Genomic DNA, 18,766 nt, shown 5'->3' with positions numbered 1-18,766 from the left:
TTGAGTCATATCTTGATACAGGCATGAAAGTAAGTTTACTTTATAGATTTTGGGGTGTTAAACCTGGAAACAGTGCTTAAAATGGTAGATTGGTCTTGTTTTCGAAAAAAGTAGTTTTTTATATTCATACAATATATTTTTTATTTATATGGCAAAAAGATGTAGCTACGAACATACCTGTATCAAACATAGGACCTCTTTGCCTTTCGCTTGTATTCAGCTTTGGGAGTATCCCTTTTCACCATCCAACAATAACTGGTTAATATGGCAGCACTCCATTTGCTTTTGTATCTTTGTTCCATCACTGCAATGTCTTGATGGCACCACAGTTTGGCAGGAAGAAATTCAGGTGTTGAGTGCAAGAAATGCATCTTCAATGACATGTTATACCCCAGTTTTTCATAAGAGGTAATGAGATCTTCCACAAACTGCCTGTAGTTGCTGGCTTTAACATTTCCGATAAAACTAGTTGAAGCATGTAGAAAGGCTTTCCATGCTGATTTCTTGCTGACGCTAAGGGCAAATTCGAACTGTTCATTTTTCAAAAGTTGCCTTATTTTTGAACCAATGAAAATGCCTGCCTTAATCTTCTCTGTACTAAGTCTTGGGAATTTCTCTTGCAAGTATGTGAATGCAGGACCATTCATTTCCAAAGCCTTCACGAAATTTTTGAGCCCCAGTTTGATGAGGAGTGGTGGGAGCAAAACTTTATTTGGATCTACCAGAGATTAAATGCTACTTTCTTCATTCCAGGTATTTAATGATTTTCGTTGAGGCCAACTCCTCTTCTTGTTTGTTTGTTATTTGGTTTTTAGGAGCATTAGCAACTAAGGCCATATTGCTCCAGGGATATGCGGCGGTCATTCCCTGACCTTTCCTCATCCTCTGTATTTGGTGGTTACGGGCTCGAACCCCAGTCTAATCAAGAAGCATGTGCTATGCACTGCTGCTCCTGCCCACATGGCTACGGAGGCACCTCCTCTTCTTGTAGTGCATATCCTTGGCACAACTATCCCACTCGCAGAGAAAGCAACAATACTTAGTGTAACTCTTGTAGTCCTAATAAAATGGCAGTTACCTTTAAATCACCACAAACTGCCACTCATACTTTTGATAGTGACAGCATATTTTGGTGACAGCATATTTCCATTGTGTAATAAAACAGCCTTAAGGCTAACCTTAGTAACAGCTATAAATAGTCGCCACTATTTGGGACATGCCTCATGTTCATTGCTGCCTCCTTAAAAACAGTTCACCTTCTGTTTGATAGAATTTATCATAGTTTTTATGTCGAGTACAAAATGTTGTCACTTTCACAGAATGAACTAGAAGATTCCACTGATTTTTTTTTTTTTTTTTTTTTGATTTGGTAGTTGTTGGCGCATCGGCTTCTGTGGCCATATTGCACCTCCAAAGGTTTTTGCAGTACAGTGATCCAAGCCCGAGGCGGGAATCGAACCCGCGACCTTTGGGTTGCCGGGCAGGTACTTTACCCACTCGGCTAGCCCGGTCGGCGAAGATTCCACTGTTGTAGCCTTGAGACCAAATGCTCTGCCTTATTCTTTGGCAGTTCAAGATCCCTGATGAGGACATTAAGCTTACTTTCTGTGATCGTATGTCATTCAGAAGGATAAAGGTTTGAACAAAAGGTGAATCCCTTGATGTAGATGGCTGCTGTACTTCATTGTGTATATATCAAGTTGGTGTTCATCAGTGTTTTCATTTACATCAGAGTGTACAGAAAAATGGTCAGGTGGTTCAGGAATAGGTAGTACTTCACCGTGAGGCATGGGATGAATTGCAGGTGGTATATTAGTGTACATCACTGTCCATCTTTTCTTCATTGTCATCCCTTTTCTAATAGGAGGCACCATACAGAAGTAACAGTCTGTGATGTGATTTGTTGGCTCCTTCCATATCATGGACACTGCAAAAGGCATAAAATGTCCCTTTCGATTCACCCACATATTGAGTTTTGATGAACAGGTAGTGCAGCATATGTGTGGAGCCCAGTTCTTGTCCTGGTTGCCTACTTTACACCCAAAGTACAAGAAGTGGGCCTTTTTGATGGCTCGAGTTAAGGGACGCTTCCTTGAAGCTAATGTGGCTTCTCCACATACGTAACAGAAGTAATCTAGACTATTCACACAATTACGGGGCATATTAATCTTACACAACACAAATACTGTACAAAAAGTAGGAATCTCACAGAGAACAACTGTTAACTGAGAACAAATCACCCAGTACCTATATTCGAGGATTACTGCAACAGAGTTGAAGATGCATTCGAAGCAACAACAACAACAACTTATCACATGATGCAAAGTGAGGTGACAATTGCCGATCACATGATAAGAGCACGGTGTTACCGAAAGTGCAGTGTTGCCATGTTTTTGCTGAGAGTTAGTTGATAATGTACAGTAACTTGCTAATATGAAACCCCAACTGTAATTTGAAAATAAGAGCCATTCGACAAATTTTAATGTGATTTTCATGTTCAGCAGCATAAATTAGTCAAGATTGGGTATTTTAATTTTCGTAACACTCTACGTGTTGACCAGTGTTATTTGGCTTGAACCCATGAAGGCAACTTTTAGTGGTTAACAGCTTGCTGGCTAAAAATAAACTTTACACGATCCAGTCTATGATACCCCCCTTAGTTTGAATTTTATGCGCCCTGGTTATGGTCTTGCTTAACAATAGATCATCATGCAAGGGCCCATGATACCTTTTGTGTGAAATGTTTTGAGTTGCTGCAGTTTCATTAACTATTTCATGCTGATCTGTGAAAATAAGATATCCAGCTTATCTGATTTTTTAAGCAGTACATTTTGAATCCTATCTTACTCCTTGCCTTGTAGGCTCTCTCTCCTATTAAAAATTCTTTTATTGCCCATAAACTATTTGCACCATTTGAAACATTTCTGACACAAATTTCTCTAGTTTTGACAAAATATTTTGTCAAAAATAGTTTTTTTGACAAAAAAGCTATATTTACTGATACAGTGGATTCCGGTTATTTGGGGCAAATCTTAAAAAACAGAACCCAATCGAGAAAATAGCCAGGGTTTACTTCGCTTAATTGGGACAACATGCCGTTTAATCGGAGCAGGAGACCACAGCACTGGAGATCACCCTACGATTGTCTCCGACTGTACCACATGGTTCAGTCCGATTTCTGGAGGTCACAGCCATAAAACAATAAAAACAATTAGCAGTCACCTGTTTATTGGGCTTTTCTGTTAGTGAAATCTATCATAAACAGATAGTAAACTTGATCTTATTGAATTTGCAATAATACCGACAGCTGGAATTCTGTGGGTTATTATGGTAAATTGTGTTTACACTTCCATGAAATCTTCAATCATATAAAAAAATTAATTTTCATAATCTTCTCTTCATTCCTATTTTTAAAGATTCGTAACTCGTTACTCCATTCTCACTTGCACGTATTGTGTTACTTGCAATTTGTGTGTGTGCCGTGTTCTTTGTTATTGATTGCTTATCTTTTTACTGTTTTGAATTTTAACCCCCGCCCACAAATGTCAGTGAATAGAAATGTCAACTAGTTAGAATGTACATATTACAGTACGTATTAATTCCGATTTTCACGTATTATTTAATTTTTTAATTGGTAAGGTAATAAAGGGTAAATTTGTGCTTAATATATCTTTACTTTTATAGCCTGTGGATAATATTCCTCCTATTTTCGCTAATTAGAATCGCTGTTTAATAGAACTAAAATTCAATTCACAAACGTGATCACAATGAACAGTGCTTACTACACATTGTATAGTGAACGGTACTTTACTTAGGAGACTCCATTGTAATGTGATTTGATTGTATAGTGAACCAGTTGTAAAGTGGGGGTCCATTGTATTTTTAACTTTTTTTTACGTGAAACTTCGGATAATTGGGGCAGCCGCTTAATCGGGCCAAAATGCACTAGTCTCGATGTGTCCCAATTAACTGGAATCGACTGTATTTTCTTACTTTATGGAATTAGCCTAAACCTTAAGTTTGCATAATATGCAATTTTCTATGTGATTGTGTTTATATTTACATTTTATTTCAGGTTTTTTCAAAGTTTCCACATGTATGCAGTTCACTTTCCATCCATTTAGTAGAAATTAGTCCCTACATAAGTTGCCTTCAGGAACAAAAGTTATGTGTGTCAGATACAAAAAAGCAGATGGTGGAAGCAAAAGAAAAAGATGCACAGTATTATAGACATTCTTTTACAAAGCAAGGTATTCCAGTCTTTTGGTATCATCATCTTAAGGAAGTACCTAGAGGATTTAGCTTCTTTACTGCTCATGAATTTTTTGATTCTTTACCAATTCACAAATTTCAGGTAAGTATAGCTAATTGTGAAAATTTTGATGCTTTTTAATAATAAAATTCTCTATTCACAAAATTTTTACAAGGATGTGATTCCTGTTACAGGCATCCAGAGGAATCTAACAATCTAATTGGAGACATTATATTTACTTACATACAAACTGCTAAAACATAGAAAAACTGCATGGAACATCCATTGAATACAAACAACATCCATATTATACATAGAACAACAATATAATACATATAACGTTCAGAGAATACATAAATCGCAGTAATCGCTTACTGCGATTTATGTTCAGAGAATACATAAATCGCAGAATACATAAATCGCTTTCTCCAGTGTAGGATTAACCTAAATAGCTTTGAGTTATTGATAATTGCATTTTAACTGAATATTCTGAGATACTGATGATATAAGGCCATACCGTAGAGTATGATCCAGGTATAACCTGATAGAACGATTGAGCCAGTCTGGACATCTTTCACTTGAAGTCAGTTTAAGTTTTAATGACAGTTACAGGAACCATGACAGCACGTGAATATGAATTTTCTCTTTTTTTCCTTCTAGGTTGAAACACTGGACCACAGATCGAAATCAGTGTCGGCGGAGCTCAGTGTGCCGATAATGCTGTTGGGAAATTGCTTCTTGAAGGTTTGAGCTGAGAACTGGAGGGTTTCTGAGAGCTCTACCTGGAATTTTCTAGCCCACGAATTCCCAGATGTTGATGAAGTTGTGAACTGCGGAGCACAGATTGAGTGCCATTGTGAGCTTCCAAGCATATGCCAAGTGCTGGGCTGGGGTGTAGCTTAGATTTTTACGAAGCTGTGATCTTGATGTTGTGTAGGGAAGGTGAGCCCAATTGTTGGCCCACTTCAGGACCCAGAATTCTAGACTCCAAAGCGTCTTCAGGCCGGACAAAAGAGTTGCTGGCCAGACTTCAATACTGTAACGGATGATTGAGCTGAAGTAGTAGAAGACAGATTTCCTGACTGTTTCTTTATTATGCGATCTACAGAGGTAGAGTCTCATGCCCCAGAAGGCCCGTAGCACTTTTGAGCACAGTTGCTGAATTTGATCCTTATAAGTCAGATTTTCGTCCATTATCACCCCTAAGAATTTAACTGAAGGAGTGGCGATGAGAAGATGCCCTGCAATTGAGGGCTCCAGAGAGACTGCTGGATTGAGGTCTGCTTGTGCTTTCGGCGAAAAGATGATATACTTTGATTTTTCCGGGTTTAGTCTTAGCCCATTTTATGATATACAGTCAGACCTCCTTATAATGAATTCAATCTTCGCTTGAAAAAATTCATTATACAGAAATTTAGTTATAAAGAAATATGACCTTTTCAACAATGAAAAATACTGTAATTCAACATTCAGAAATACAGTAAAATATGGGAAATAAATCAGAAATAAGTGGGAATGAATAAATTTTCTAATATTTTAAAACAATTAATTTATTAATACACACATATTAAGAAATGACTACTTAATGATGCGCACAATATGTGTACACTTAAGAATTGTTTTGTAAAATATTTGGTTATTTTTTGTTGTACACTGTATTTTACTGTATTATTCATAAAAATGTTTGCATTTGTTTAAGCACTCAAATATGTTTTCTTGCACATTGTCTTCACACTGAAGGCCTCGACGCAAAGTTTCAAATGCTACCAACATTAAGGATGTTTGGAAGGTTTAATATTGCCTTCGTTGACCTCATTTTCATCCAACTCATCGTTGATATTGTCATCAGTTAGTTTAACTTCTGTTCCTGGTAAAATAATGGAGTCACTGGTTAAAGATGCATTGCAGGATCATCTAGACAAGACTGCAGCAATAATTCAGACACAGCATGGGTTTGTTAAGGGAAAGTCATGTCTGACAAATTTGATAGGATATTATGATGTGGTTACAAAGGAACTGGATGCAAAAAATAATTTTGATATCATATATTTGGATTTCAGGAAGGCTTTTGACACTGTTGCGCATGGAAGACTATTGTACAAATTGGAGCAGAATGGTATTAAGGGTAAGTTGCTACAATGGATAAAAGGATGGTTAAGTGGGAGAAGACAGAGGGTGGTAATCAATGGGTGCTTTTCTTGGACTAATGGGTGCTCTGCTCTTCTTGGACTAATGTTATTAGTGGGGTCCTACAGGGTTCGGTGTTAGGTCCACTGTTGTTTTGTATATTTATCAATGATATTGATGAAGGTATATCAGGCTTAATGTCGAAGTTTGCAGATGATACAAAGGTTGGCAGGGTTGTTAATGACAGTAATGGCAGTGCTACTGCAACAGGATCTGGATAATTTGGGCAGATGGGCTAAGAAGTGGCAACTGAAGTTTAACCTTGACAAATGCAAAGTACTGCGTATGGGTAGAAGTAACCCCAGAGAAACGTACCAACTGTGTGGTACTACACTTAAGGTGGTAGAAAATGAAAAAGACCTGGGAGTAATTGTGCAGGCAGATATGAAGTTTTCTGAGCAATGCAGACAGGCTGCCAGGGCAGGTCATGGGGTTTTGTCAATGATATATAGGAATTTTACTAGCAGGAAAAAGGAGGTGATTATCCCTCTGTATAAGGCAATGGTCAGGCCACGCCTTGAGTACTGCGTACAGGTCTGAAGGCCTCATTTTAGGAAGGATGTAAATTTACTTGAGCATGTACAGAGAAGGGATCCTCTTATCAAGAGAGGCTTAAGTTCCGCAGATCGCAGTGGCTGGAGACTAGGCACCTGCACAGTGATCTGATTGAGGTGTATAAGGCCTTGAATGGGTTCAGCACGCTGAATTCTGATGGGATCCTTCCACTTGTTCAGATTACAAATCTAAGGGGGCATAAATTCAAATTAAGAAAGGATAGATGTAGAATAGATGTGCGGAAATTTGCCTTTAGCCAGCGGGTGGTTAATTGCTGGAACAAACTTCCATCTGTCGTTGTGGAAGTTGATAGGTTGAATAAATTTAAGGAGGAACTGGACAGGCATTTGGAAGGAATGGTGTGATTTTTTTTTTTTTTTTTTTTTTGGCTGATGCTGCATAAGCTCATACACTTGCTTTCTTGCATCACATGCCACTACTACTACTACTAGTTTTTTTGAATACTCTCAAAATGTTGGAGTCACTCGGATATTCATCTACTATTACATCGTTATCAACTTCAAAAAATTCTTAAAGAACAGTTTCTCCACTGATCAAACCTCTTGCTTGGAGTTCTTCCCAAGATTGCTCAATGTCTTGTAGCAGTTCATCCCTCTCATCACTGTTAATTGGTGTTTTAACAAAATCTGCTTTTGTGAAACAATTCTTAATCGTTTTCCGTCATATCTTGAATCCACACTTTTGCCAACTCTGATATGCACATCCACAAATCTATAACAGAATCTATAGGTGGAGTGGTTTCTATTCTCAGTATAATTTTTTTCAGTATGCGCCTTCGGTAGTGCATTTTCAAATTTTTGATAAATCCTTGGTCCATTGGCTGCAGTTTAGACGAGGTATTCGGAGGGAAGAAAACAAGATTCACGCTTGTAAGTTTTGAAATTACCGAGTGAAGGTGGGCAGGGCCGTTGTTGACAATCAAAACGATTTTTCTGTTTCTTTTGTCATCTTTCTATCAAAATTTAAAATCCACTGTTCAGATATTTCAATTGTCATCCAAGTTTTTTTGTTGTAGTTGTAGTCCAACTTGAACGACTTTACTTCTTTGAAACGCTGGGGTTGTTTACTTTTGCCTATTACCAAAAGCTTCAGTTTTTCATTACCAGCCATATTTGCACCAACCAAGATTTCAATTCTCTCCTTACTATTTTTACCACTTGCACATTTATCACCTTTAAAAGTCAGTGTCTTGTTTGGTAAACATTTAAAAAATAAGACCTGTTTCATCAATGTTGAATATGTCTTTGGGCTTGTGGTCCTCCATAATTTTTTTGAAAACTGTTTCTTTCTAACTGTTTCTTTACAACTCCACTTTCACCAGAAATAACTTTTTTGAGTAAGCCATGGTGCTTTTTAAAATTGTCCAGCCAACCAGAACTGGCTTGGAATGTTTTATGTCCAAGAAAAGTTGCATACTCCATAGCCTTTACTTTTATCAATGGACCTGATATCGACATGTTTTGGTCTCGAATCAACTTCACCCACTTAAAAAAGGCTTCATCTACATCTTCATACAGGCATAATTTCGCACTCTTCCAACTGGGTCCTGTTTCTTCAGACAGTTTGAGAATCAAAACACGGTTTTCAGAATGGTTGACACATTACTGGCATGTATACCACATTTTAAAGCAATTCTTTTTTTTTTAACACCCCGATCTACACTATTAAGCACTTCCACTTTTTCCGCTACACTCAAGGATTTCCCCTTAGACATTGTAAGGTTACTTTCACAGCAGCTAAAACAAAACTGATTTAGAGACCACTTTATCTGCCATACAGAGACAGGTGAAATTAAGTGAAAGTGTGGATGTCTCATTTCTGCGAAACAACAGATGAATTTCTGGGATAAAGGAAAATTACTCTCTCCTAATTCTCTAATAGGGTGCTTACAATAGAAAACAGGTTGACCAGAGCCAATGTCCGTTTCGGGAATATGCCTTAATCTTCGCCAGTATACTGTGGACACAGGTAGCAGTTGACCAGTGCTACTTCTCGTTACAGTAAAGGCTTTATGGGCACCACTAAATTGTGGAATGCTCTTAAGAATTAAACCCTTTAGCTATTAAAAGCTAAAGTGATTAATTCTTAATCATTTTAGTTCTTAATTCGTGCTTTCAACAGCATCAGCTCTATTGCCTAAAGGCCAGAGGGGCAAACAATGCATACCCGGGTTTCTCGAAATCAGTTTGTTATATAGAAATTTTCTTCATTATACGGAAACTATTTTCAATGTAATGACCAAGGGAAAATCAAAACAGTTTGCTACATAGAAAAATTTGCTGTATGGAAGTTGGTTAAAGAGAAGTCCAACTGTATATATATATATATATATATATATATATATATATACACAGTTGTTGTTGTTATTTTAGTTTTTAGGAGCATTAGCAACTAAGGCCATATTGCTCCGAGATATGCGGTGGTCATTCCCTGACCTTTCCGCATACTCCGTATTTGGTGGTGACGGGCTCGAACCCTGGTCTAATCAAGAAGCGTGTGCTATGCACTGCTGCTCCTTCCCACCTGGCTACGAAGGCGCCATATATACAGTAAACCACCGCTATTCGCAGGGGTTATGTTCCTGAGAAATGTCGCGAATACCGAAAACGCAAATACTGAGTTATGGCTCCCATAGTAATAAAGGGGTTCCATTCCAAAGTATGAAATATATAAGAAAATGTAGTCTAAAATTTTGTCTATGTATGTATTATATGTACCTTCATAATATGACTATGTACATTGAAAGTACATAGTGAAATGCAAGCATAAGGCATCGAAATGAAAATAAGAAAATTTAATATTAAATGTAATATTTATTAGAAATTTCAAACCAGTGCCTTTGCTAACTAAAAAAACTTATCCCGCCAGTGCTATCACTAGTTTCGCTAAAGTGTTGATAAAGGAGTTTTGCCTTTTCACGAATGATAAGTGAACTTAACGGAATTTTATTTTGAGTTCGGTCTTCTATCCACAGATTTAAAGCCTTTTCCGTTTTTTTCAAATTTAACATCATGAGTTACAGAGCAAATTTTTGAAGCAATTAGCGCGTTTTCACGGACACTAAGGCGGATTTTTTCTTCCGATTTCTTGATTGATCGTACCATTGACTCATTGATTTTATAACATTTTTCCACTGAGGAGACACTTTCACCATTAGAAATTTTATCTAATAACTCAATTTTATTCGCTAATGTCATCACCTTCTTTGATATTTTCACATTTCTCTTGTTATTCGTAGCCATATTTTTGTAGGGGTTAGAAAGAACTTGTCCACAATAAAGTCACTTTCTTCCGTTAACACACTCAAAAAAGTCTGTTTTACACTGCAAAACAGTAGATTTATCATTTTTGTAAGCATATCAATTTATAAATTTATAAATTGATAAATTTATTCAATTTATAAGCATATAAATTAAAAGCAAATGACGAAACCTTCCATGACAAGCGCATAACACATACTGAACAAGGATTAGTGAGAAACATCCATGCTCGTGATTTTGTCACCCCTCTTCCCCCACCCACTGAGCGCTGTTTTGACCGGGAAAGATAATTTTAGCCACGCCCATGTTTTTTTTATGGTGGAAAATGTTCATGGCGCTTTAAAATTCACATTTTTTTAGGTTTCATTTTATATTAAATCGGCGATCGCGAAACCGCGAATAGCGGGGGTTTACTGTATATATAAAGCAAGAGAAAAATAAGGAAAGAAAGTGAGGATGATAGATGAGAGTCTGGGTTCGAGGTTAGCCTGTGCGGACGAAGCTCCTTGAAGCTCTTGGAACAGAGAAGTTTTTCCTGATTTATTTTCTGATTTATTAGCTTAAATTGTCAAATTAATTTATTTTCTAGAGTAGCTTTATATTCCTAGTTACGATACTTAGTTTAAAGTTTAACTTAGACAGAGATTTTCTAGGTATTACTTAGTATCGGTAACGGTATCAAATCCACGTGTTGCAAATTGAACGAGAGGTCTTTTTTTTTTAACCAAATTTAGTCGATTTATTAACCAATTGTTATATCAAATTATCTTCTATAAGTAGATTATAGACCTAGTCAGGATCCTTAGTTTATTCTAAATTGAGATAGCGAGATTTGGAAGCAAATCAATACTTACGAGTCCGTAGAAGTACCGCTCGAGAATTCCCGCCATTTTTACACGATAGCATAAGCTTAGTGTAGTATAGTGCATATTATAATATTGTCAATTATCAGTAAATCTATTAATCTTGATAAACTTTATTGTCAATTAAATTGTATTTTTAACTCTATATATATATATAACGACTTAATCGTAACAAATAATTAATACATAACTATAGTGGTACACGTGATACGGAAGTTGTATAAAGGGAACTCGTAGAAAACACTAGATACCAAAAAAAAAATATATATACATATAACATAACTGTTTTGGGATATAACTTAAGGATTTAATTTTTGTTTTGAAATTTTATTGAATTAAATCGGAATCATGACTCTGACCAGAGCAGCAAAGCAAAAGGCTCAAGCTAATGGGAGTGCTGTGGTTCAGGGGAGAACTGAGGGGGGCAGTTGCCCTCTGAATCACAGTCTTTTAAAATGCACTGTTTGCTTGATGTTTGCGGAGCAGTCGGGTACGGGACATGATACTGCCAAGGGGGATGTCTTTGTGTGTGCGCGATGCAAGGAGTGTATTGATATCAGGCAACAACTCGGCGTTCTTTTGGGCCTATATGAGAGCTTGAAGGACAGGGTGGATGCCCTCGAAGAAACTAAATTGAGGGGCCCATCAAGCTCTCAGCTGCCCACATCAACGCCAGAGCTTGCACTTGGGCATCGCGTGACACAGAGACAACCCCCAAGGCAGAATGCGCTGGTCCCGAAGGAACTAGTAGTTGTTGGTGACTCTATTGTCAGGGAAACGGGGAACATGCTTTGTAAAAAAGATAGGAGGAACAGGACCAGGGTATGTCTGCCAGGGGCAAAGGTTGATGACGTTGTAGAGCGGATATCATCTTTTAAGGGCACAAAAGGTGATATAGTTGTACACGTTGGCACTAATGATATTAAGAGTAGGAGACCGGCGGAATTACTTAGCAAGTACAGGTCACTGTTGAAAAAAACCGTGAATTAGGGTTGAATTTGAAAGTGTCTGCAATTCTGCCCAGACACGATAGGAGGGAGTATATGATGAGAGCCTTGTCGATCAATTCGGCCCTGGAGGGATTGTGCAAGGCTCAAGGGGTAGAATTTTTTTCAGCCTGGACTGTACTTGTTAACAGGAGAGATTGCTTCTACAGGGATAGGATACACTTAAATAGAAAGGGTGCAAGAATTTTTGCTGATGCTGTCGAGGCAGTGTTAGGTGGGTCGGAAAACTGCTAGTTGGGGGGGATACAAGGACTAATAGATTAACAGTAGCCACTGGCAGAGGTGGAAGTGATTCTTGCACTGCTTCTATTGAAATGAGCAGAAGCCTGAAAAACAAGATGCAGGATATTTCAGAGACTGCTGGGAGTCATTGCGGTACAAGTAAACACATGGGTTGTGTTAGGGTAGCTAAGAATAGAAACAGGTGCATGTATACCTGCGTGTACACCAATGCTAGGAGTTTGGTAAATAAATTTGATGAATTTGAGGTATTGCTCAAAACATCAAAGGCAGATATTGTTGGGATATCAGAGACGTGGTGTCACACAGATATAAGTAATGCGGAACTGGAATTTGGGGAATACAATGTGTATAGAAAGGATAGACAGGACAGGAGGGGAGGAGGAGGGGTTATGCTATTAATTAAGAAACACATAAAGTCCAAGGAAGTGAAGCCAGTTGACATCGATGGACAGGGCAGTGTCGAGTCAGTTTGGTGTGACATAAGCATAGGGAAATCAAAATTGAGAGTAGGAGTGTGCTATAGGCCTAATGACTCTGATGAGTATAATAAGATATTGTACAAGGAAATAGAGTGGGCCAGTAAATCAGAGAGTCTTATAATGGGGGATTTTAATTTCCCAGATATTGACTGGAATTTGTGGGTTAGTCACTCGCACACTAGCAAGGCTTTTGTGGATTTATTGGATGATTGTTTTCTACATCAGCATGTTCGTGAGGCAACAAGAGGGAGCAATACTCTTGATCTGATTATCAGTAGTGATTCTTCATGCATTAAGAATCTGCAGGTAAATGAACCACTAGGTGGCAGTGATCACAGTGTGTTGAAGTGGGATTTACTCAAGGAGGTAACTACCATCAGAGGTAAAGGGAAGGGTTTTTGTTTTCGTAAAGGCGACTATGATGGTCTGAGACAGTATTTAAATTCTATACAGTGGGACCAACTGATGATGTTACCAACAGCAAACTTAAAATGGGAGGCATTCAAGGAACTAATCTTGGAGGCTACCAGGCTTTACATACCAACTAAGAAATATTGTTCAAGGTTTAGGCCTAAATGGTTGTCAGATGAACTAATGAGACATGTGGCAGAGAAGAAAAATGCATGGGATACATACAAATTAATGGGTGACATGGAAGCCTATGATACATATAAGTTGGTCTGTAACCAAGTCACAAAGGAGATTAGGCAGGCAAAGGCAGACTACGAAAAATCCTTGGCAAAGGATGCAAAGAAAAACAGAAAAGAGTTCTTTACATATTTGAACTCGAGAAGGAAAGGGATGAATCAGATTGGTCCACTGGATATTGATGGTTCAACAGTTGAGGATCCTGCTCAGGTGGCTAACAATCTAAACGAGTATTTTGCATCTACATTCACGCATGAGGAATTATTCAGGAAGGAGAATGATGTAGGTAAAGTAAACATTGGCAGTGAGCTGGATGATTTTGTAATAACTGAGAGGAAAGTGGAGGAGAGATTGTTGAGGATAAACATAAAAAAGGCACCTGGGGTGGATGGGATCTATCCAGTTATATTAAAGGAGGCAGCAAAGGAAGTATGCAAACCCCTAGCCATAATTATGAGAGCTACTTTGGACTCAGGGGAGGTACCCATAGACTGGAGATGTGCAAATGTAACCCCAATTCACAAAGGAGGATCAAAGGCTGACACAAGTAATTATAGACCTGTTAGTTTAACTTCTGTTCCAGGTAAATTAATGGAGGCACTGGTTAAAGAAGCACTGCAGGATCATCTAGACAAGAATTCAGTTATAGCTCAGACGCAGCATGGTTTTGTTAAGGGCAGGTCTTGCCTGACCAATTTGATTGGATACTATGATGTAGTCACAAAAGAACTGGATGCAGGGAATAACTTTGATATTATATATTTGGATCTTAGAAAGGCTTTTGATACTGTTGCACATGGAAGACTGCTGCACAAATTGGAGCAGTGTGGCATTGGAGGCAAATTGCTGCTATGGATAAGGGGATGGTTGAGTGGCAGAAGACAGAGAGTGGTAATCAATGGACACTGCTCATCGTGGACTAATGTTATTAGTGGAGTCCCTCAGGGCTCAGTGTTGGGTCCGTTGTTGTTTTCGGTGTTTATGAATGATATTGATGATGGGATATCAAGTTTAATGTCCAAGTTTGCAGACAATACAAAGGTTGGCAGGGTTGTTAAGGACACTACTGACGCTATGCTGCTGCAACAGGATCTGGAAAGGTTGAACAGATGGGCTGAGAGATGGCAAATGAAGTTTAACATTGACAAATGTAAAGTACTACATATGGTAAACAGTAACCCCAGAGCAACGTATCAACTCTGCGGTACTACACTGACAGTGGTGGAGAATGAAAAGGACCTGGGGATAATTGTGCAGGCAGATATGAAGTTCTCTGAGCAGTGCAGATGAGCTGCAAGAGTAGCTCATGGTGTCTTGTCAATGATAAAGAGGAATTTTTCTAGCAGGGATAAGGAGGTGATTATTCCCTTGTATAAGGCAATGGTTAGGCCACATCTTGAGTACTGTATACAGGTCTGGAGGCCTCATTTCAGGAAGGATGTGGAGCTGCTGGAACGGGTACAGAGAAGGGCAACAAGATTAGTGAATGGAACAAAGGGTTGCTCTTACGAAGGAAGGCTTAAGTTTTGCAAATTACAGAGTCTGGAGACTAGGCACCGGAGAGGTGATCTGATAGAGGTGTATAAGGCTTTGAATGGTTTGAGCATGCTCAATGCCAATGGGATTCTTCATCTTGCTCAGAATAATCAGCTCAGAGGGCATAAATTCAAATTGAGGAAGGACGGATGTCGGATAGATGTGCGGAAATTTGCCTTTGGCCAGCGGGTGGTTGGTTGGTGGAACCGACTTCCATCACTTGTTGTTGAAGTTGATAGCCTAAACAAATTTAAAGCTCAACTGGACAGGTATTTCGAACGAACGGAGGGGTGAAATGGGAGTGGTGTGTGTTTTTTTTTTTTTTTTTTGGCTGATGCTGAATAAGCTTGCTTTCTTGCATCATATGCCTCTACTAATGCTAATGCTAATGCTAATAGTGATAGAAGGGAGATAGAATTTAACTAATAGAATTTTATTAGTTATCTTCTATCTCCTTCACTTTCTTTCCTTATTTATTTTTTTTTTTTTCTCGCTTTATTCTCCATGGTGTGCTTAGGTTTAGTGTTTTCTGTCTTTGACTTCACTAAACTACCTCCCCATTTTTCTGTATTCTTATTTCCATTTTCTACCTTTCAATATATATATATTTAGGTCTTAAACAATTCAATATATATTAAGTCTTAAACATTTCAATATATATTAAGCCTTAAACATTTCAATACATATTAAGTTTTAAACATTTCAATCAGATGATTTTGTGTGTGCCTAATCTCCAGACACTGCAATTTGCAGAACTGAAGCCTTTCTTGGTAAGATCACCCTTTCATTATTTCATAAATTCGTTTATTCCAACAATTCTATATATATACATATATTGAAAGGTGTATATATATATATATATATATATATATATATTATGTGAGGTAAAAATTAGGCAAAAGTAATAAAAATAAATAGATATGGCTATGTAGCTATCATTAGAGGCAGCAAATGCACATCCTCCACATGATGCCTAATTATATCTGATAATTAAAATAAATATGATATTTAAAATAAAAACATCAGCCAGTAGTACGGCAATAATGCAGAGCGAAGCAAAACGCAAAATAATATAAAATAAACAAACAGGGAAGGGAAAGTAGAAATAATAGGACAAAAAAGGTAGTCGATAATCCCCGGTATAATTTAGTCAATTAAGTCATTAAACCCAATTAATAAAAAAAATATATAAATTTAAAATAATGCCAATTATAAATAATTTAGCGGTACCCCCCTCGAAGGTACCAGTTCCAAAAGACGTGAAATATCACCAAAAAAGGGTTAAAGAAACTACCAAAAACTAAAATATCAAAATAATAGACTGACCATCATGCCCCATATCGACAGAGGACCACGAGGCCAATAATGGTCATGGAATCGCTGCATTTCAATCGTCATACAAATCACACGTCATACAAATGATTTGTATGACGATTGAAATGCAGCGATTCCATGACCATTATTGGCCTCGTGGTCCGCTGTCGATATGGGGCATGATGGTCAGTCTATTATTTTGATATTTTAGTTTTTGGTAGTTTCTTTAACCCTTTTTTGGTGATATTTCACGTCTTTTGGAACTGGTACCTTCGAGGGGGGTACCGCTAAATTATTTATAATTGGCATTATTTTAAATTTATATTTTTTTTTATTAATTGGGTTTAATGACTTAATTGACTAAATTATACCGGGGATTATCGACTACCTTTTTTGTCCTATTATTTCTACTTTCCCTTCCCTGTTTGTTTATTTTATATTATTTTGCGTTTTGCTTCGCTCTGCATTATTGCCGTACTACTGGCTGATGTTTTTATTTTAAATATCATATTTATTTTAATTATCAGATATATATATATATATATATATATATATATTCTATATATATTTTCTGTATATACACACACAGAGGACAAATTATTAAAAATCCTAGTATTTTCATTCTGCAAAATCACACCACTGTTGTGTTGATTCCAGGTCGGAAGCTCTTGGTATTCTGCATTTTGGTTAAATTATATTTTAGCCTGAACCCATGAAGGAAACATTAACAGCTTGCTAACTTTCTGCATTCCAGTCTATAATTCTCCCCCCCCCCCCCCCAATTTTAATTTTTGTATTTATGCCGTCTGGCTATAGTATCACTGCAAAATTCTCTCCTTCCTTTATTTTACTGCTCTCTCTCACAGCCTTATAAACCTCAGTTAGGTTCTGTAAGTTACCTAATTACTAAGATATTTAGCCCACACATATTCAGTCTCTTCTCATATGAGCTCCTTTTCCTATTTGACTAGTGATGACTAGTTCCCTTGAAATGGTAAGTAGTTCCCCTTTCCTGAAATTAAAATTCCTGCTATTAGCTTTAGCAGCTGAGACTCCATTTCATATGGTATGATTTTTACATTGTTTTTGGCTGAAGGTTTCCCAGCATTGATGGAAGATGAATCACAGGATTGGAAACTTCATGACCACCCAGAAAGTGTGTGTGAAATGGAAGAGAACTGTTCTCCATGTTCAGCTGTAAGGTATTAGTATTAGTATCAGGAAATGATGCAAGAAAGCAAGCTTATAAAGCATCAGCCAAAAAAAAAGAACTTCCCACATCACTTGTCTATTCTCTCCAATTCAAACTACCTATTCCACAACAACAGATGGAAGTTTATTTCAACAAGTAACCAGAAGTGGGTGGTTGATTTTTCAACCTCCACACAATTATCCTGCAACCATCCTTCCTCAGTTTGAAGTTATGTTCCCCTCATGTGTAATCTGATGAAGATGACTAATGCCATCAGCATTCTTCTTCATCTTTGAACAGATTGAGCTTGCTCAATCCATTCAAAGTCTTAAACATTTCAATCAGATGATTGAAATGTTGAATTGCAGAACTGAAGCCTTTCTTTGTAAGATCACCCTTTCATTATTCCATAAATTCACCTATATCCATGCTAATGTTAAAAATTTTGTCTTACCAGTTTATAGGCCATGGAGCATATTAAATTGTTAAAACCAGTTTCTGCAGTTGATGACAAATGACACCTCACTTGTCATCAACCACCTCACTCCATATTGTACAGTCATTCCTTGTATAGTTTTGGTGTTGCAGTTGGCTAAATGTTTTTGAGCCTCAATAGAAGATGAATCAGAGGATTGACATCCAGAAAATGTTTGTGGAATGGAAGGGAACTGTTCTCTAGTGGAGAATTGGAACTGGTTAATGTATCTTCAATAGTGTTATTGTTGGATGTAGATCTGGCTTTCTATGTCAGTAAGAAATATCCTTACTTTTAAAAATATTGATCCAAGTCAGTGTACCCTGATTCTTTTGTAGAAAGTTAAGTTGTTGGGATTTCTTGTTCATCCATTTGAATAGGAAAACCTTTGAACTGTGTGCATTGCTGGTATATGTTTGAATTGAGGATTCTGATGTCACAATTAATGTGGTGGTAAAAGGTTATTCAACATGTTGCTATATATGAGAGTATATTCGATAATATAGCTGGTATTTAAAGTAATTCTTACTCTATTAAGTGCCTGTTCAACTGTAGAGAAACCTGATTTATCAAATACATCTCCTATGGTTAATGACAATTCTGACAAATGTACATACAATGGCAGACAAAAAAACTGCATCACCTTAAAAAAAGTAACATTTGTAGTGAAACGTATAAGATATTGTTTGATTGCAGTCATTTTGTTTGTTGCAAAGCAAAGGTATTGTATCAGC

General features: G+C 37.4%; 1 protein-coding gene across 1 annotated transcript in view; it reads left to right on the top strand.

Moving 5' to 3' along the window:
• The window catches only part of LOC150088527 (protein arginine methyltransferase NDUFAF7, mitochondrial-like), a 106,716-nt gene that overhangs the window by 40,088 nt on the left and 47,862 nt on the right, over nucleotides 1-18,766 (top strand). The window contains exon 5 of the mRNA XM_090370218.1: nucleotides 4,076-4,354. Within this exon, the coding sequence (XP_090226344.1) occupies nucleotides 4,076-4,354 (279 nt within the window). The remainder of the gene's footprint in view (nucleotides 1-4,075; nucleotides 4,355-18,766) is intronic.

Source organism: Mastigoproctus giganteus, chromosome 3 (assembly GCF_048544385.1).
Source record: "Mastigoproctus giganteus isolate SK-2022 chromosome 3, ASM4854438v1, whole genome shotgun sequence".
Lineage (NCBI taxonomy): Eukaryota > Metazoa > Arthropoda > Arachnida > Uropygi > Thelyphonidae > Mastigoproctus > Mastigoproctus giganteus.
This window is presented reverse-complemented; position numbering and strand designations above follow the sequence as displayed.